Here is a 21,200-nt window from a genome sequence, read left to right on the forward strand (position 1 = left end):
GCTATATCTTTTGATAGCTGGGCACCATCAGCTTTCTTCACTACATTGGCTTATGCACCCATTTTGTCTTCAGTGATCGTGTCAGGAAGGTGAGCATCACAGAATGCCAGATTGTTAGAATAAAGTTTTCTTGTGTTAAAGGAATACTTGAATTGAGACCCGATGTCCATGGGCAACCTTAATTTTTAACATATAGATATGAGTACATAGTTCTATTCCCCTTTTAATTGCCAAAGATTACTTAGGAAATGAAAACACAAGCTACAGACAGGGAGGAAATATTATATATTATTATATATTATATATACACATAAGTAACCCTGTAATTGGCTGCTAACTGCAAAGTCAGCTGTTGAAATACACCACCTATTTCTTTAGAAAAAAGACTTGGTGACCTGCTCCCAAAAAGATCAAAGTCTAGGAACCCTATGGGGGCAGTTCTCTGTTCTATAGTATCTATAGGCTGTCTATGAGTATTGATTTGATGATACTAAATATTACATAAATATTCACATGGTAGGGATTTGTATTCAGAATACAAAGAACTTCTATAGCTCAATAATAACCAAAAAAAGAAAGAACGAAAGAAGGAAAATGGGCAAAAGTTTCCAACATTGTAAAAAAGAAGAGAAATTCAAACAAAAGCCATAAAGAGATATTATTTCACATATACCATCAGTGCTTGATTATATGCCACCTTTTGAAATGGTTGGATGTCAACTAGTTCTTTTTGATATAATGATTCTGTTCATTCCTTCCATCTCCTTTTGATACTTACTGCATTGTTCAATATTTTGCCTATAGAATCTTTCAATATTCAAACTCAAGACATGAGTTCTTTTCTTCAGTTCTTTCAGTTTAAGATATGTTTAGCAAGTTTTTTCTTTTCGGTTTCTAACTCTAGGTCTTTGCATATTTCATTATAATATTCTACTTAGTCTTCTCAAGCTGCCCTTTGAAATTTTCTGTTCAGCCATTTTACTTCATCACTGCTTCCATTTCCCTTAGCTACAATCAAGGCCAAGTTTCAGAGTCTCTTTGGACAGCTACTGTGATCATTTCCTTCTTGTCTTTTTTATGACCTCTGCTTTCTTCATGAATGAAGTTCTTGATGTCTTCCCACAGTTCTTAGGGTCTTCATCATTAGTGTGCGACGTATTAAATTTGTTTCTGAGTTCTTCTCAAAATTCAGGTGGGATATACTCAAGGTTGTATTTTGGCTCTCATGGGACCCTTTTATGTTCTTCGCCTCCAACTTGGACTTACATGTGAGCATCGATGGTCTGTTTCACAGCCAGCCCTGGCCTTGTTTAGCTGCCTGCTTGAGCGCCATTATCTGCTCCCACAGAAGTCATCAATCCCACTTCTGTCTATTCCACTGCGAGAAAACCACCGGTACACTTGCTGCCTTGATGCTGAAAAGAAGTATTTGCAACGAAGAAGTGATTGGTCTTACAAAATTCTATCATGCTAGCTAACGCCTCATTTCTCTCAAACTTTCCAACTGTTCTTCCTCTTTACAACTTTTGCATTTTAATTGCCAATAATTATCAATGCATTTTGATTTCTCTTTTTTTCTCTCTATTTTTTAAATCATTTTATTAGGGGCTCATACAACTCTTATCACATTCCATACATACATCAATTGTGTAAAGCACATTTGTACATTCATTGCCCTCATCATTCTTAAAACATTTTCTCTCCACTTAAGCCCCTGGCATCAAGTCCTTATTTTTCCCCTCCCTCCTTGCTCCCCGCTCCCTCTTGAGCCCTTGATAATTTATAAATTGTTATTTTGTCATATCTTACCCTGTCCGACGTCTCCCTTCACCCACTTTTCAGTTGTCCGTCCCCCAGGGAGGAGGTCACATATAGTTCCTTGTAATCCGTTCCCTCTTTCCAACCCACTCTCCCTCTACCCTCCCAGTATCACCACTCACTGCACTGGTCCTGTAAGGATCATCCGCCCTGGATTCCCTGTATTTCCAGTTCCTATCTGGCCAGTGTACATCCTCTGGTCTACCCAGACTTGCAAGGTAGAATTCATGTCATGATAGTGGGAGCGGGGAGGAAACATTTAGGGACTAGAGGAAAGTTGTATTTTTCATCATTGCTACATCGCACCCTGACTGGCTCGTCTCCTCCCCGAAACCCCTCTGCAAGGGGATCTCCAATGGCCTACTAGTGGGCTTTGGGTCTCCAATCCGCACTCCCCCCATCATTCACTATGGGAAGATTTTTTGTTCTGATGATGCCTTATACCTGATCCCTTCGACACCTCGTGATTGCACAGGCTGGTGTGCTTCTTCCATGTGGGCTTTGTTGCTTCTAAGCTTGATGGCGTTTGATTGCCTTCAAGCCTTTAAGACCCCAGACGTTATACTTTTTGATAGCCGGGCACCATCAGCTTTCTTAGCCACATTTGCTTATGCACCCATTTGTCTTCAGTGATCCGTTCAACACCTCGTGATCACACAGGCTGATATGTTCTTCCATGTGAATTTTGTTGCTTCTGAGCTAGATGGCCGCTGGTTTACCTTCAAGCTTTTAAGACCCCAGATGCTATATCTTTTGATTTCATGTTTGATCAATTTCAGATTGAAGACATTAGTAGAAGACATTGAAGACATTGGTTGGTGCATAAACGGGAATACTAGTTGTACTGACTGGATTTCAATGTATATTGACAGATATTATCCTATCACAGACAACACTGCACTTCAAAATAGATGATGAAATGTTATTTTTGACAATAAATGTGATGTCATTCTTCTTAAATTTGTCATTCCCAACATAGTGAATAATATGACTGGTCAATTCAGTATAGCTAACACCAATGTCCAAGATCTTGATATCCATGCATTCCATTTCATTTTTTATGATTTCCAATTTTCCTAGATTCATATTTTATGCATTCCAAGTTCTAATATTAATAGATGTTTTCGGCTCTTTCCTCTCATTTTAAGTCATACCCATTCAGCATACGAAAGTCCTGAAAGCTTTACTTCACCTACGTCATTAAGGTCAACTCTACTTTGAGAAGGTAGCTCTTCTTCAATCATATTTTGAAGGCCTTCTAACCTGAAGAGGTCATCATCCAGCACTGTATCTGACAGTTTTATGCTGCTCTTCATGAAGTTTGTAGTAACTAATAATGTTCCCCTGCTATTCATAGGTTTAAGGTGGTTGATTCCTAAGAAGTGGACATTTTCATAGTTTCTTTTTAGGAAGCTCTGATGAATTCACCATGTTCACCTTGGGTGACCTTGCTGTATTTGAAATATAAGTGACATAGTTTCTAGCATCATAGCAACATGCAAGCCACCACAGTACAGCAAACTGACAGACGAGTGGTAGGTTCAGCATCATGGCGACTCACAACCTCCACTGACAGGTGGTAGCTGTGGGTGAAATGGATTGGCCAGGAATTGAACTCAGGCCTCATACATGAAGCATGAGAATTCTATCACTACTGACCCCTTGGGTCATAGGATAAAAATTAATTCCTGAATAGTCATTGTAGTCAGAAGGTAACCAGAGGCCAAAGTTTAAGCTTCTTAAACTCAGCTATATGAAAGGAAACCTTATATGATCAGGGAGTAGGAGTTGATATAGATCCCTTTTGTTCTGGGGGGGCGGGTTTTGAAGCAAATTCAGAAGTAAAAATAATAATACAAAGAAACTTTCTACCTTAGGTTCTTAACCTACTCTATTGCAAGAGATAATCAAGTCTAAGGCTATCCAAGCTTGTTCATTAAATATTATAAAAGGGTGTAGAGAAATGCAGTTTAGAAACAGCACTGGTTTGAATATAGCCATATATCATTAGGAAAAGAATGTTTTTTTTAAAAGGTATTTAACACACAGAACTAGACTATGCTGGAGGCAATAACTTGAATCTGATGGAAACACAGCTTCATTATTTGCAATGACTGTCCAAAGAAATAAGATTCTTTACAATGAGTTTTTCTAAAATATAAGCAACATTATTCTCAACTTCTCTCTAGAAAATAGCAAGTACGCCTTTCTCAAGTATTCAGTCAGGGCTCAAAGGCTCCTTGGGGTTCTTACTTGTTACAGCCATCTGGCCTGGTGTCAGAGGGACCCACCACAGTGTCCATGAAGGTTGCAACGTTGGAAAATCCTGCTGGCAATTCATCCCATTCATCAAACTTGATGCCACTGCCCAAGGAGTAGGTCCCTTCACCACACTTACTGCACACCTGGTTCTTCATTTCTAGATATTCTCCAGAAGCACAGGAGAAGGCTGAAAGGCAGAATGAACACCCCATGAGTCACCAGCCATCCCTATCAATTTCCTTCACTTTCACACACTGACCAGAATTATTTTTATAAAATTCAGATCCTATCACGCCCTAACTGAAAGCTTCTAGTGACTTGCATACCATGTTCATTATCTGGCCCCAGCCTATTTGGCCAGGCTCATCCCTGTCCCAGCCTCTTCCAATTGTAACAAAATGCTTGTCATTCCCCAGATATTTCATCCCTTTCCATGCTGCTGTGTTCCTCTTTCCTGAAGATCTTGACCAGATCAGATTCGCTCCCTGGAAAACTCCCTTTTGTAACTCTACGTAACAGCACCAAACTTGACCTCATGAGGCATTCATTTGTACCTCCATCAGTATTCTTATGGTCCCTTTTTATAGTAACTCTATTGAAGGAATTAATATACACAGACCAATTCAATTGCCAGTTAATGTGATACTGAGCTCCTATAAAACAAGACCCATTGCCTTTGATTTCCTACCTTTATCTGGAGCAAAGTCCAAATAAGCTGTTTTCTAATCCAGTGAACTAAGCAGAAAGGGGCAACAGGAAGTTCTTATTTCCAACAGGAAGTTCTTATCTCTAATCTGAAACCATGAGCCAACTTTTTCAATATCCACAACCCTAACTTGCTCATTTCTGCAACCTACATCTTATTACTGATGTCAAGTTCCCTGTGAATTTTCAGACCTATATCCAGAAACAGCAGGTGTGAGCGATATTAAGCAAGAATAATCGACAGTAACGGAGAAAAAAAAAGTAGATCTGCTGCTAAGTTATTATTCATTCAAAAACCGCAAACCTACGCAAATGAATGCCCCCCCCCCAAGAATGTGGCACTGTGTCCGGGGTGGTATTAGTGTCTCAAATCTCTTAAAGGGCTTTCTAATCCTTTAATCAAGATATTAAAGAATCAAGAAGAAAATACGCCTCCAAATTGTCCAACGAAGAAAAACAAATTTCCCAGTAGAGAATGAAGCAACAAAGCCTCGCATTTAGATTCCTCTTTTAGAGGGCTCTAAAACGTAGCCAGAAATAAAAACAAGGTAACTTTGGAAAACTAATTAAGTAATTAGAGCTAAGGGGCACACCCACCTATTTGCCTATGTACTGAATTAATATAATTATTACCTTCAGAAAGAGCATGGATGCCGTACAATGAACTTCTGACTCTTGAATCAATATTCCATAATTACTAAATGTCATAACATATTTTTTAAACTGCTGGAAAGTATATTCTGACTCACAGTGACCCATATAGGATGGAGTATAGCTTTCCCACACGGTTTTCAAGGCTGAGATCCTTACAGGAGCAAACTGCCACATCTTTCTCCCTCAGAGCAGCAGGTGGGTTTAAACCACTGACCTTTCCGTCAGCAGCCAAGTGCAAATACTGCATGTGGGCTACAGTGTGAAAATTTTTCTTGGGATCAAGTTGTGTCACTTCCTATGACTGTGAACTTAAGTGACTTACTTGACCTTGGTTTCTGCTTAGAAAAGAAAGAGAATAGTCCCAGCACCTGCCTCCTAAAGCTAGACATACATATATGTATATATATAAATTTACATGCATATGGTATGAGCACAACACCTAGCATATCGTAAATGATCACTCCACGTTACTATTATTATTATCAGCACCACCCAAAGAAAAACACAAAACTGAAAACTATTTACTTTCTATAGTTTCTAGGTCTTTTTGTTATTATTAAAAATAAACACTACAAAACACACCCCAACGTGACAGTTTCTACATATACTTCACAGCAACACTGAGTCTAGTCCACAAATTGGGCAGGTGTCCGCATCCGCATTTTTCAATCCACTCCTCCCCTGTTGATAGAAGTTCACATCCCTCTAAGCTTCCCATCCAACCCTTTCAGTTACTGTGTTCAGTTTGACCCCTCAGAACAAGTGCTTTAAACGGAGTCCTGGATTTGGAGCCAAGGGTTAACCACGTAAGTAATAAATGAAGGCTAGCAGTTCAAGTCCACTGAGTGGTGCCTCAGGAGACACAGGCCTGATGATCTGCTTCTGAAAACACAGCCTTCAAAACCCTGTGGAGCAACATGACTCTGCACACATGAGTTTATACGGGTTAGGATCCAGTCAACAACCACTAACAGCTACACAACATAGGAGTTTATGGGTCTCTCAGGTTTAGAGTCAGACAGCATTTCCCTAAATGAACCAAAAACGAACATTACACTAAATCAGGGTTCAACAAACCACAACCAACTCGTTCCTATTTGCTAAATACAATGTTACTGAAATATATGATCACTCATTTACAAATTGTCTGCGGTTGCTTTCAAACCTGGTGGCAGCAATGAATGGTTGCAATAGAAGCTACACAGTCCAGAGATTATTTCATTACTAACTGATAAAATAACTCTTTATTTTAATAAATCACAGATTTAGTCTAGTGTCTAAAATTTAACTATTAACTTAATCAATAAGAAGTGATATTTTATGATAAATGTTATAAGTGACCCTCAAGTCTCAGTGCCATTGAGTCAATCCCACCCCAATGGGACCCTATACGACATAATAGAACCACCTCTGTGGGCTCCCAAGACTGTAGCTCTCTATGGGACTAGGAAGTCCTGTCTTTCTGCCTCGGAGCAGCTGGTGGTTTCAAACTGCTGACCTTGTGGTTAGCAGCCCAACACATAACACTATGCTTTTATAAGGGATCCTAGAAGCTAAAAAATAGAAAAATGTCCTTGAGAAGCATGTCTTTTCAGCACTAATGGTTACTTCAGAGAGTGATTTCTACCTTGTTAAAATCATGAAGAATATTCCTAATTCTTTTCAAGGTGTTTTCTGCCTAAGAAGGAAAAGTAAGAGAAATTTAAAGAAAAATATTGAATATTTATTACATATGAGGTGCTTTTTTGCTGTGTTATTTTCACATATAATACATCTATATGGAAGAAAGATATTATCCCCATTTATCAGATGATGCAGCTAAGTAATCTAATTAAAGGGGCCCGCTAGCTACTGGCAGAGCTGATATTCAAATTCAGCTCTATCTTATTCCAAATCTGATACTTTAAAGAAAACTCGATTCAGCAAGTATTATTGTAGTCTAATCAAAAACAGAGCGATTCCAGTAGAATTACTGTATGTCGTATCGCTCTTCATCTGTCTGAAACTCTAAAGGAATGGTCATATACGCTATGAAGCAAGAACCACTTCCTCTCTCGGATTTCTTGCAGAATTTGTCATGTATAATGCCTACAATATCCATTCCTGAAATATCTGACCATATTGCTATCTTCTATAGATTTTAATTTCCTCACTGGTGTAGGGAAGGTAGTCATAACACCTATCACAAAGAAGTGTTGTAAAAATAAATAAGATAGCCTATATAAACATTTACCAGTGTGCTTGACATAAAACACAGACTGAATGTTCACTACAATCACTGACATACTTGCCGCTGCACTGTTGTTTTTGTAGCTCTACAATAATAACGTCGTCAGAGGTAGTTAAACGGGTGGTACTACTCGGTGACATGAATAAGCTCCAACTCATGGCAATCATGGCGTGCACACTGCCCAGTCCTGGACTCTTGTCACAATCACTGTAGAAGGTGATTCCACAGGTTTAGCCACTGTCCAATTTGTCACATCGAGGATCTTCCTCTTTTTGTTGGCTCTTTTACCAAGCATGATTTTCTTTTCCAGGGCTCAGTCTGACCTGATAACACATCCAAAGTCTCTCCGTGGTCTTTTCTAAGGGACATTTGGACTGTACTCTTCCCAGATGGATTTGTTCATTCTTTTGGTAGTCTACGGTGGTGTGAATATTCTTCACCAACACTATAATTCAAATACATGAATGATTCCATCTTCCTTACTCACTGTCCAACTTTCACACGCACATGAAGTGATTGAAATACTATGGCTTGGGTCAGGCACACCTTCATTCTCAAGGCAGTATCTTTTTGCTTTCTAATACTTTAAGAGAGTCTTATGCAACAGATTTACCGGTGCAACGCGTCCTTTGATTTCTTGGCTGCTGCTCCCATGAACATTGATTTCGGATCTAAGTAAAATGAAATCCTTGACAACTTGAAATTTTCTTTTTTTATCACAATGTTGCTTACTGATCCAACTGTGAGTGCTTTGGGGTTTTTTGGTTTTTATGTTGAGGTGTGATCGATATTGAAGTCTTTGCTCTCTATCAACAAGAGCTTCAAGTCTTCTCCCCGCCTTCAGCAAGCCATAGTGTGCTATCTGTGCATAGCAGGTTGTTAAGGAGTTTCCCCTAATCCTGATTCGATTAGTCTGTCACCAAGTAGCAAATGACTTAAGCAAATAGCTTAATTTCTATTATGGATTGAATAGTGCTCTGCTAAATCTGGGTTGTAAACCCTAACTCTTATGTTTATGTTACATACTTATGGATAAAGTTCCATTTGGAATATAGCTTTATTTATTACATTAATGAGCCCATTTCAGTATAAATTATGTCTTAAACCAATCACTTTTGATATAGAAAAGGAGTAAATTAAGGAAGCGAGAAAGTACAAATGGGAGAGAGTTAGATGCCGTGTTAGGGGAGCTTTTCCCACAGAGCAGATCAACAGAAAATACCTTTCCCTAGAGCCGGCACCTTGACTTTCAACTTCTAGCCTCCTAAGCTGCTTAAAAATAAGTGTAAGTCCGCTAAAGCCACTCATGTTAACCATATTTCTGTCACAGCAACACTAAGATAAGAAGATGCCCTTCCCTATCTCCATTCATTCACATCCAAAGAAGAACTTGGCCTTCCCCTCTGCCTCAAAGGACGGATGATTCAATCAGGGTGATTCAACAAGGGATCAAAACTACACCGAAAATAAAACGTGGCCATGACAATTCAAGGTATAACTATGATCAGGCCAGCACAAATTACCAAGCAAAGGATACTAATTGAAATATATATATATATTGATTATATACATATAATCAATATATATATATATTGATTATCATCTATGACTAAGAGCCTCTAAGTTTTGTTTTTTTCTCCTTCCAGAGACATTAGAAATACTCTGACTCTCAATTCTGTTCATTTGTAACTCATTCTCTTTTCTATTTTTGTTCATTCATTATAAAAATGTCTTTCCTAAACAGTAAGCAAAAATAAGTAGTAATAAAAGGATTTTAATTGAATTCTGTAATGAGATGCTATAGTGAGCCAATGAAATTCTACTACAGATAAATACTTAGGGACTGCATATTGAAACTTACTAATTAGATTAATTCATTTAACAGATATTTCTTGAGTCCCATTCATAGAGTAGGCAAATACTAAAAACCATGATTATTTCGGCGACTAAGTTAAAAACAATTCTCTCTCAGGGAGCCCCTAGTATTGAAGGAAAATAGGTCAAATTTACATACCACTACAGTTGAATTCAATGTAGACTCTATCTCACTTGTTAGCTAAAACTAATACCTAAGTATAAAACATCACATATACTAATATGAAAATCACTGGTTAAATCAGGTCCTGAATCAAGAGGAGTCGGCATGCCTGTTTTCCTCAGGTAGGTAGGTAGCTTCATTTAAATAAGGTGAACGAGTTTAACGCTACAGAAATTATACTATTGAGTACGCAAGAAAGATACTCAGGCAACTGTTCAGACTCACTGACATTATGGGCAGTACCAAATAGAGACAATAAAATAAAGCTTGTGGACTTCGAAATAGAAAGCTTGATTAACAGTGTGACCTGGTGGAATGAACTCCAAACGCACTATGAGTCAACATTTTCGTCTTGTTTGTCATCAATTAATATTTCACCTTTTTCGAAAGAAGAAAACCACTCATACACTTGACTTTTTCCCATAGCTCTGTCCTTGTAGGCTGTGTTCAACATCACAACAGTTTCTGCAGCATTTTTCCGGTGCAGGAAACAAAATTTCACAGCCACATGCTGTTCTCTTCAATAGTCCACATCAAAAAATGTGGTTTGAACGAAACTGCTTTCCTGAACAATTCGCTGTGACCACAGAGAACGTTCCCAGGCAACAACCCTGGGTGCCCTAACTCAGCAGGAGTTGCTTGATGCATGCCTAGCAGGAAAAATGCATACTATAAATATTCTGCTCTGCCTAGCACAATTTCATTTTGGGAGAGGTACCCCTCATGTATGTATGGAAGGATATATAATTTATACAGACATATATGTACACATATACATATGTATACTCATAGAATTAATAAATCTGTGATAAATAATCCTAACTCTTAAGACTTTCAAAACAGCCAGAAAGTTCCCAAATTTCTATTTGTGTGTGTCTTTGGGCAAGATAGTTCCGTTTTTCTAGTTAGGCTTAGTTAAATAAAGTAACATAGACAAAGCAGCTTTGGAAATTCAAAATGGTACGATAAAACTATTACAACTGAATTCTGAAAACTTTATCCTACCACTAAAAATTCTATTTTTTCATCAAGAGTTTGGGATGAAATTGTAGGCTACAAAGATTGTTTTTGAAGTTCTTATTGATGAATGATTTTACTGAGAAGAATAAAAAAATATGTAAACAGTTGTGATATATAATCCTAACTATTAAGACTTTTTAAAAATGAAAGCAAGGTAGAAAATAAAGCTACATTAAAACAAATCATTTCCTGCTAGTGTGTCATTGAATCCACTGCTTAATGAAAAGAATATTTCCTGAAAATGTTGCCTCTGCGTCTTGGACATCTAATTTGCAGATTTCACATCCTTCCAGTGAGTCTTCACATATCCTTACCTCTCAGGTAAAGCTGTATACTTATTATGGGACCTCTTAGGCTACCAATCACTCAGAGCCAACTTCTGGAAAGCAAATTGATCCACCAGCAATACCTTAGGGGCTGAATCTAGATAAAGAATGGGTAGCCCTTTATTAGGAAAGCTAGTTAAGGTAGTCTTCATCTTAAAACAACAAAAAAGACACAAATACACTTTACTGTAGTTTCTTGACTTTGACGTTTTGTGGGAGTGGATAAATCCCAGTTGATTTGGCTCAATGACACCAAGTTTAACAGGAAAAAAGACAAGAGCCAAGGTCAGGGGAAGGAAAGTGTTCCGAGGAGTTGATGATGTCACCACAGAGGGCAGAGGTACGCATCTGTGAAATCCATTTCCTTAACTTCTGATTATGCCCTAGTGCTTTGATTTCTGTCATCCTGAGCACCTCCTCTGTTAGTCACCCTCTGCTTCCTGATGGTCTCTCTGATATGAATTCTGAAGTTTTGAGGGGTGAGGTCTCTCATCTTATACAACACTTTTTTCCCCAGACAAGCTCCCTCAACCATAGCTCCCATCAAACATGACCATTGATCTAAAGCCTGGCTTTGAACTGTTCTCGGCAGTTTTCATTTCATCTCAATCCTCTCATTTACTCCTGGCTTTCAACTACCTCTTGTGCATCGCTGAGTATAGACTACTTTAACACCTTCCCCTCCGAGACGCCACACATCCACATTTCAAACTAAGCATCTGAGAACAAATGGTTATGTCCTTCCAGATACAGAAGAGATGTTCACAGAGATGGTTGGATTTCACTTTCACCCAAAAAATGAAACCCTGAAATCAGGCACCAAACTCAGTCAGTCAGATATCCCCGGGTTGCAGAGCTTTCTCCCCAAAACCAAACTCAGTGCTGTCGACTCAATGCTGACTCATAGAGACCCACCCACCCACCACCCACCCCACCCCCGCGTGGGTTTCCGAGGCTGTAACTGTCCAGCCTTTCTCCCATGGAGCTTCCGCTGCTTTTGAACTGTCCACCATGAAAAGTGAAGCCCAATGCATAACCACTACACCACAAAGGCTCCTCGCAGAGCCTTCTTACAAGTCCTGAAAAGTTACAAAGAGTTCTTGTCCTTCAGACAGGAGTCCTGGTGTCATAGTGGTTATATGCCAGGCTGCAATCCAAAAGGCCAGCCGTTCAAAACCACCTGATGCTCTGAGGGAGAAAAACAGGGCTTTCTACTCCAGTAGACAGTTATAGTGTAGGAAACGCATGCAGCAGTTCTGCTCTGTTCCCTACGTTCAGCATCAACTCAATGGCAGTAAGTTTTGAGTTCCTCTCTTATGAAGAGGGAAGCCTGGTGCTGTTCTGAACAATAAAACTTTTTTCTGTGTTTGAAAATAGGGTCAAATTTTTCCTATTTGTTCAATAATGAAGACTTGGTGCATTTAGTAAACATTCACCACATTCTAGTCACGGGGTATAGTGAACTAAAATGACATGACATGCCCCTTCTATCCATGCCTTTGTAATGTCCACCAAATGATTTGAGTGGGAACATGCAAACAGGGTGTGTGAAACGCTGATAGAGGGTCAGTCATTCTTGCCATTCCAGTGAGCCATCCCGGAAACAGGGAGAGAGAAGCCCGAGACCATCAAGGACGAATAGCCACAGGGGAGTACCTGAGATTCCTGTCTGAAGTGGCAGAGGCAGCAGAAGCCCCAGAGGTCCCAGCACCAAGGTCACGAGACAGAGGCGAGGCCCAGCACTGAGACTGTGAAACAAAACAACATGCCCACAAAGCAAGGCAGAGAAGAGGTCCATGTGCCTGAGCGGCTGAGACCCAGCAGAGACATGCAGGCCAGCATGGCTGAGAAGAGGCGCTGCAGTGTTCTGCATTCCCCACTGTATTCTGAATGGCATTCTCAACCGCATGCTTAACATTATATAACCTGTTAGCTGCTCTAATAAGTCCCATGTAATCATGAGAGATCTTTGTGGCCACTGCAACAAATTAGGAACGCAGCAGAGAAGTAAAGTGCCATGGAATGGCTGACTGGTATCAGAAGATAAAGAAGGCTGGAGAGTGGACGCATGTGTGACTTCTACCTTCTGTAATCAGCCTTGGACTGCTGGGGGGGTCCAAGTATCCATATCCTTTGTGTAGCCAAAGAAGGTCAGACATGGCTTCCATGCCATTTCTTCACAGAATGGAGAAACATCAACTAAGCAATTTTCATTGTATATGGAGATAAAACTGCTAATATATCTAAATTCTAGCTGTTCTCTTATCTTTCAGAAAAACATATACAATTTAAACAAAATCTATGAACAGATTCCTGGTCAGTTTAAAATGCAACACATGAGAATTTAAATGCCTTCTTAAAGAAAGATATCCATTACCCTACACAACATGCCAAATTCTGTAGTGTTTTAATCAACTGTTAAGTCAATGTTCGGGAGTACAGATGCCTCAAAAAAGACACTACTACCTGTTGTGCAGGAAACCAAAGCCATGCCCAGTGGCCTGGAGGTAATTCCAAGTCACAGTCACCATCCTAGACAGAGTAGAACTACCCGATAGGGTTCCCAAGGCTGTAAATCTTTGGGAGGCAGACTGCCTTACCTCTCTTGCCACTAAGGAGTAGTAGATTCTAACTGCTTGATGCTTAGTGCACTGCACCACCAGGGATCCTTTTGTTGAGAATATGCTGTAGTGTATTCTAAAGACATATAATGCTATGAAGGTTAAAACTGATGATCTGAAAAACCTGAAAAACCTTAAAAAGTTCTATGGAGCCCGGCTCTAATTGGGCATGGCTGGATCACCCTCAGTCAGAATCAATTCTACGGCAACTAAGTTTTCTGTTGTTGTTTGCTTCTTTTCACTTTTGTTTCTAAGAACATGGACCAAGAAGCTAGATTTCCTGGTTACAAATCTTGCTTCTGTCTTTAATCTATCTTATGACCTTAGGAAATATCCAGTTTACTTCCCTCTTCTATTTAAATAAAGGTGAGTAATAGTGTTGAAGGGTAAGGATGTCACTTCAAGGCCTCAGGTACACCTGACCCGAGCCATGGTATTTCCAACAGCCTCATATGCATCTGAAAGTTGGACACTGAATAAGGAAGACGAGAGAAGAATCAATGCATTTGAGTTATGGTGCTGGAAAAAATATTGAACGTATTATGGACTGCCAAATGAACAAACAAATCTGTCTTGGAAGAAGTACAGTCAGAATGTTCCTTAGAGGCAAGGATGTTGACCCTTAGTCTCTCATACTTAGGCTATGTTATCAGGAGGGAACAGTCCCTGGAAAAGGACATCGTGACTGGTAAAGTGGAAGGTCATCAATGAGATAGACTGACACACACATAACAATTGTGAGGATGGTGCAGGACAGGGCGGCGTTGTGCTCTGCTGTACGTACACAGCGTCGCTATGAGTCAGGGCTGACTGGACAGCAGCTAACAACTTCATGCAGGGATGAGGATGATTAGAAATATCTGAGTTGATGTATTTAAAATGTAAAAATATATTTTAAAATGGACTATTAATAGTATAATTTGGAATCAAAATAATTATATTTTAATACCATATTAATTTATCTTTTAAAAAATCAAACCCACTGCCATCAAACCTATTCTAACTCAGTGACCCTTTATAAGTTTTCTGTAGTTCTAAATTTGTACAGAAGTAGATAATCTCATATTTTTCCTACAAAGATGATGGTGGATTTGAACTACCAACCTTATTTTAGCAGTCCCACTCTTACCCAACAGGAAACTGAGGAGCTTTGATGGCATAGCAGATTATGTACTGGGAAGATACCTGGGAGGTCCACAGTTTAAACACTTCAGCTGCTCTGCAGGGAAAAGATGAGGCTTTCTGCTCCTGTAAAGGCTTACAGCCTGACAACCCCAAAGGGGTAGTTCTACTGTGTCCTACAGTCACTGTAAGTCAGAATTGACTCAATGGATGTCAGGTAATACAGTGTTAGGTACTTACAAATTCAGATGCTATAGAATATAGGTATCACTTTAACTCCCTCAACCTCTGCTGTTGCTGCTGCTATTGTGGCTGTTGCTCTTCTGGTTGTTGTTGTGTTGTTGTTGTTGTTGCTGTTGTTATTGTTAGGTGCCATAAAATGAGATCCCACTCATATCAACCCTCTGAAAAACAAAGGGAACCACCCTGTCCTGTGTCGTCCTTACAATCATTCCTATGACTGAGCCCATTGTGCAGCCACTGTGTCAATCCTCCCTCTTTTCTGCTGCCCGTCCACATACCAAGCATGGCGTCCCTCTCCAGGGACTGGTCTCTCCCGATACCATGCTCAAAGAACGTGAGACAAGGTCTCACCATTTTTGCTTCTAAGGAGTATTCTGGCTGTACGACTTCCGAGACAGATCTGTTTGACAATCTTTCAATGTTCTGCACTGCCACCCTCCTTAAAATGCATTGATTTTTTTCTTCGGTCTTCTTTATTCAATGTCCAACTTTCACCTACATAAGAGGCTATTAAAATGCCATGGCTTGGATCACGTGTACCTTAATTCAACACTTTAAAGAGGTCTTGTGCTGCTCTGCTCAAACCGATTTACTTTGTGTGACTCTGGTGGTATTTGAAATACCAGTGACATGGCCTTCAGAATCACAGCAACATCTAAGCCAAACTGACAGACAAGTGGTAACTTTCAACCTCTATCCAGGTCAAAGGCAAGAGAGCCTATGGGACTTGCTACAATCTGTGGCCCATCAGTCATAGTCCCTGAAAACCATTCAGATATTGTAGAACACCCAGGGAAATTCAGTGCTGCTCTTCTCTGCATTTTCTCCCATGTTTCCTCTGCTCATAATGTCCCTTAGCATCATTGAATTAAAGAGTTTCTTCCTTGAAGATTTGCCTAGCTGTCCTCAGAGAATTAACATGGATAAAACATAAAGTGGATTGTTTAAGCCCTGCTGCCACGCTCAGTCATGACAATTTGCACTTGGACCTGCCAGAACTCAGCTAATTTTCCAAGGTCATGCACTTGGCAACTGGTGGGTCTGAAATTTCAGCTTGTATCTGCTTCTCTGTGAGGTACTTTTGCTTCCCTCTAAACGAATTAATGCCTCTCACCTTGGTGAGTTCGCTCAAGGTTTGTACATTTATCAAACACTTTGCCCCTGCTTTATTTACCCATGTTCTTTCTTCTTAGAATAAAAGGTCCTGGAACACAGGAATCATTTCATTTTAGATTCCTTTGTCAAGCATGTAAGAAATAATAGATGTTTGTTCAACAAATGAATAAAAGCTCAAGAAATATCTGAGGAATAATATTTTCCATGAGGACATACAAGTCAATGGCAGAACTGCAGCTTAAGCCCAGTTGTGTGTTACGCCTGACCACTTAAACTGTAGATCTTCAATTGGACAGTAATGGAATAATTCTGGGATTAAACCTCATAGAGCAAAGAAAATATGGGAAGATATAAGATATCATCATATAAGTCATGCCATACAAAAATGCACTGAATTAGTTAGGCATGTATGTATGAATCTGTGCTTCCAAAAATTACATTTTTCAGAAATTTAACCATGGACTCATAAGGCACATTATTAAGAGTCCTACAATCAAACACATTTGAGAAACTCTGGGTAAAACAAAATGCTTCAGAGAATTTAGCATGCAGTTAATAAAGGTTATGCTTATTAAGTCTCCCAGAGGCATGACTATGACAATGTATACTCTAGCCCTCAATGGAAGGGATGAAACATTCACCGTTTCCAAACTTTCTGGTATTGCACCACAGAAATTCGAAGTGCAATTTTTGTTTACAAAAAAATCTGGAGATTAGCAATCTATAGAACACAGGCTTTGAGTACAATATGTGCCGGTCATTCCGGGTCATTCCACGCAACGGTCAATTTGCCCATTTCTCCATCTCTGCACTTTCTGAAATACTAACACCAACTCTCATTACAACTAAAACCGACCACTGAATCTTTTTTTTAAATTTATTTTTTAATATTTTATTAGGGGCTCATACAACTGTTATCCCAATCCATACACACATCAATTGTGTAAAGCGCATTTGTACATCGTTTCTCAAAACATTTTCTCTCCATTGAAACCCCCGGCATTAGGTCCTCATTTTTCCCCTCCCTCCCCGCTCCCACCTCCCGCATGAGCCCTTGATAGTTTATAAATTGGTATTTTGTCATATCTTGCCCTGTCCGACGTCTCCCTTCATCCACTTTTCAGTTGTCTGTCCCCCAGGGAGGAGGTCACACACAGTTCCATGTAATCGGTTCCCTCCTTCCTACCCATTCTTCCTTTACCCTCCCTGTTTCGCCACTCATACCACTGGTCCTATAGGGCTCATCCGTCCCGGATTCCCTGTATTTCCAGTTCCAATCTATACCAGTGTACCTCCTCTGGTTTAGCCAGTCCTGCGAGATAGAATTCGAGTCATGGTAGTGGGAGCAGGGAGGAAACATTTAGGAACTAGAGGAAAGTTGTATTTCTCATCATCGCTACATCGCACCCTGACTGGCTCATCTCCTCCCCGAGACCCCTCTGCAAGGGGATCTCCCCGACCACTGAATCTTAGGGGAAAGCCTACACTTGTGAGAGCTATCGTCTAAGGAAATGGATGTTTGTTAAGTTCTACCACAAAACTCAAAAGTATTTCTCCTACCCTGAGAATTCTCTTTCTTCCCTCACTTACAAATAGGAGCCAAAAGCTGTTGACACCACTACCATTTTGTCTGCTTACTTCTTAAAGTCCATTAAAGCATAGAACATAACAAGATCTGAAATAAACAAAAAAGGAAAAAAATCTGCATTCAAGACAACTTGTCAACATGCTATTTTTCCATTAAAGCAAACCATATGTTAGATGCTTATGATCATTCAAAGGGTAGAATATAAACACACATATGTAAAAATGCCACCTGATTAAAGCCTATATCCCGTATGAGAAATAAAAAAGTAACACGCACATTATCTCAGGGCTAGGATCTGGCCCTTCCTTGCTTCAGTTAAGGTCAACGAAGCAAAGCTGGAGCAGACCAGGATTCGAAAACACGGGGGCCTAGAATTACAGTAGGAATGAGAAAATTGGTGGTCAGCCCTTCTCCAAACTTAAGCACTCTCTTAGAAAACAAGAGCAGTGTACAAATTGCATAGCAACCAAATCTCTCGTTTGGTGACGTCAGAACAAAGATCAGGAATGACAGCTGACTGCAGTCACTTTGAGTGTGCCGCGCCCCACAGTCCTGGCAATGACCCAGTTGCCTGAATGGGCTCACTACGGATGTTTGCAGTGTCCCATCCCAGGGATTCAGCCTGTCATTTTTCCATGTTCCAGTTAATGCTCCCAGGAATCCACATTTTTCAAATTCTAACCCAAACCCATCCCATAATTAATATGGTTTGAACCAGTTCAAAGGCCTAATTCCATATATATGATTAAACATATACTAGGGGTCTTCAAAAGTTCATGGAAAAATTCTACTATTTCTCTCTTTTTTTTTTTTTTGCTGGAGAAACGGTAAAATGGTACCACAATTGTGGAAGAGAAATGGTACTTTGTTTTTTGTTTTGTTTTTCTGTGCTTTTGTTGGGGGCTCTTACAGCTCTTATCACAATCCATACATTCATCCAGTGTGTCAAGCACATTTGCACATAAGCCGCTATCATCATTTTCAAAGCATCCTCTTCCCTCTTGAGCCTGATATCAGCTCTCCATTTCTTCTCCTCCCTCCCCGACCCGCCCTCCCTCACAAACCCTTGGTAAGTTCTAGATTATTGTTTTCATATCTTACATTGTCTTCCATCACCCCTCACCCACTTTCCCATTATTCGTCCCCCTGGGAGGGGGTTATAGCTTGATCCTTGTGATTGGTTCCCCCTTTGTCCCCCCACCCTCCCCTAATCCTCCTGGTATCTCTACTCTCATTGTTGGCCCTGAGGGGGTTATCTATCCTGGATTCCCTGTATTGAGGGCTCTTATCGGTAGCAGTATGCATGTTCTGGTCTAATCCAATTTCTAAGGTAAAATTGAGGTCATGATAGTGGGGGGAAGGAAGCACCAAAGAACTAGAGTAAAGTTGTATGTTTCATTGGTGCTATACTGCACCCTACCTGGCTCATTTCTTCCCTGTGACCCTCTGTGAGGGGATATACCACCGTCTACAGATGGACATTGGGTCTCCATGCCCCCCACCCATTCACATTGGGTATGATTTTGTTCTGGGTCTTAGATGTCTGATACTTGATCCTATCGACACCTCATGATCACACAGGCTGGTGTGCTTCTTCCATGTGGGCTTTGTTACTTCTCAGCTAGATGGATGCTTGTTTATCTTCAAGATTTTAAGACCCCAGATGCTATATCTTTTGATAGCTGGGCACCATCAGTTTTCTTCACCACATTTGCTTATGCACTCATTTTGTCTTCAGTGATCTTGTCAGGAAGGTGAGCATCACAGAATGCCGTATTGTTAGAACAAAGTATTTTTGTGTTGAGGGAGTACTTGAGTCAAGGCCCAATGTCCATCTGAAACCTTATTTCTTAATATATAGCTATGAGTACATAGTTCTATTCCCCTCTCATTTTATATATATATATATTTACATATGTACATGCCTGTATTTAGACCCCCTATAAATGTCCTTTGCCTCCTGGTTCTTTCCTCTATTTCCTTTTTACGTCCCTCTTGCCCCACCATCATGTTCAGCCTTCATTAGGGTTTAGTAATTCCTCACTGCTACATTGCCCTTGATTAAGCCCCACTAGGCATCCTACGCCCTTCTTTCCATTGATTTTAGTTCACTTGTTTTCCCTTCTCCCTGGGTTGGTTTCCCCCACCTCCTTCCTTTTTCCCACCTCCCCTTCTCCCGTATCCCCCCAGAACCATTGGTCCCATTCTTTTCATCTCCGAATTATTTATCCCGCCTATCTTATCTACATAGACATGCAGATACATTACTAAGTGTAAAAACCAGGCAAAGTCAAATAAAACAACAAAAGAAGTCAAAACCAACAAAACAATAACAACCAAAACAAAATAACGTTAACAAAAGGAATCTACTATTTTTCAACTCCATTTTTTAAAATTTTTTGAAGCTGCCCTGTACATTAATAAATGAGTGTGTATATGTTCATCCATGTATATATACAAATACCTATATACATTTCCCTGTATACTTGAATTATATGTATTATTTTGTATACATAATTATTTTTTTTATAAATACTAAAGTATAAGACTAAGCAAATTCCATAAGACTGTAACTGGTTTGACCCTAACATACTTGATAGGATTATAGTCATTCTAAATAGTCATCCTCAGTGAGAAAATGGTGTATTAATATTGTACTTAAAACTTTGTACTCACAAGTATTTGAGAGAGTGGACCATAGAAAATACTCTCATAAAATGGGAGACTATAAAAAAAGAGATATATTATAATGTTTATTTCCTTCTCAGTGTTCTAGACTTGTTAAGTATAAACTCTCTCACTGCCATCGAGTCAAAGCTGACTCATAGGGACCCTCTGGGGTGGGTTCCAAGACTAGCTGTTGATGCGAGTAGAAAGCTCAGTCTTTCTCCCTCAGATCTGCTGGTGGTTTTGAACTGCCAACCATGCAAATACCCAATGGGTAACCATTACACCACAAGGACTTCATTATCTGAATATAAGTCAAGGAATTCTCGCCCTGCTACTACACCAGAGGTAGCCAAGCCTTTATTTCTAAAAATTAGTTTGGAAGAAAAGGTTCCTCCCTAGATATAGGGAGAAAAATTATGGCACAGAAGATAGAGAAAAGGTCTACCACTCAGGAAACTCCACATGATTGTGCATGGTCTAAGAATTTCCAGTAACCCCAAAGTGTCAAAGGATGATTTTAGAAACACGTGTGACTCAAGGTGGTAGGGTAGTTAAAGTACTTGCCTACTAAGCAATAGCTCAGTGTATTGGGAGGCAGCTACAGCAATGTGGGTCCATCATGCTAAGTGAAGTAAGTCGGGCACAAAAGGACAAGTACAACATGAGTCCGCTGAGGTAAGCATAAAAAATTTAAAAAAGGCAAAAGGGGCATAGGGAAAAAGCTACTGTATACAAACATTCTTGGGGTGAGGACCGGTTAGTATGGCAGGGACCAGATCAAATGCAG

General features: G+C 39.8%; 1 protein-coding gene across 2 annotated transcripts in view; it reads right to left on the reverse strand.

Moving 5' to 3' along the window:
* Positions 1 to 21,200, reverse strand: part of ELAPOR2 (endosome-lysosome associated apoptosis and autophagy regulator family member 2) — a 124,190-nt gene that overhangs the window by 79,394 nt on the left and 23,596 nt on the right. The window contains exon 3 of one of the 2 annotated variants that reach the window (XM_045288893.1): positions 4,072 to 4,267. The exons of the other annotated variant lie outside the window; for it this stretch is intronic. Within the exon in view, the coding sequence (XP_045144828.1) occupies positions 4,072 to 4,235 (164 nt within the window). The 5' untranslated portion in view covers positions 4,236 to 4,267. The remainder of the gene's footprint in view (positions 1 to 4,071; positions 4,268 to 21,200) is intronic. 2 annotated transcript variants of the gene reach the window in all.

Source organism: Echinops telfairi, unplaced genomic scaffold, assembly GCF_000313985.2.
Source record: "Echinops telfairi isolate 266 unplaced genomic scaffold, ASM31398v2 ScPeMD7_23;HRSCAF=83, whole genome shotgun sequence".
NCBI lineage: Eukaryota > Metazoa > Chordata > Mammalia > Afrosoricida > Tenrecidae > Echinops > Echinops telfairi.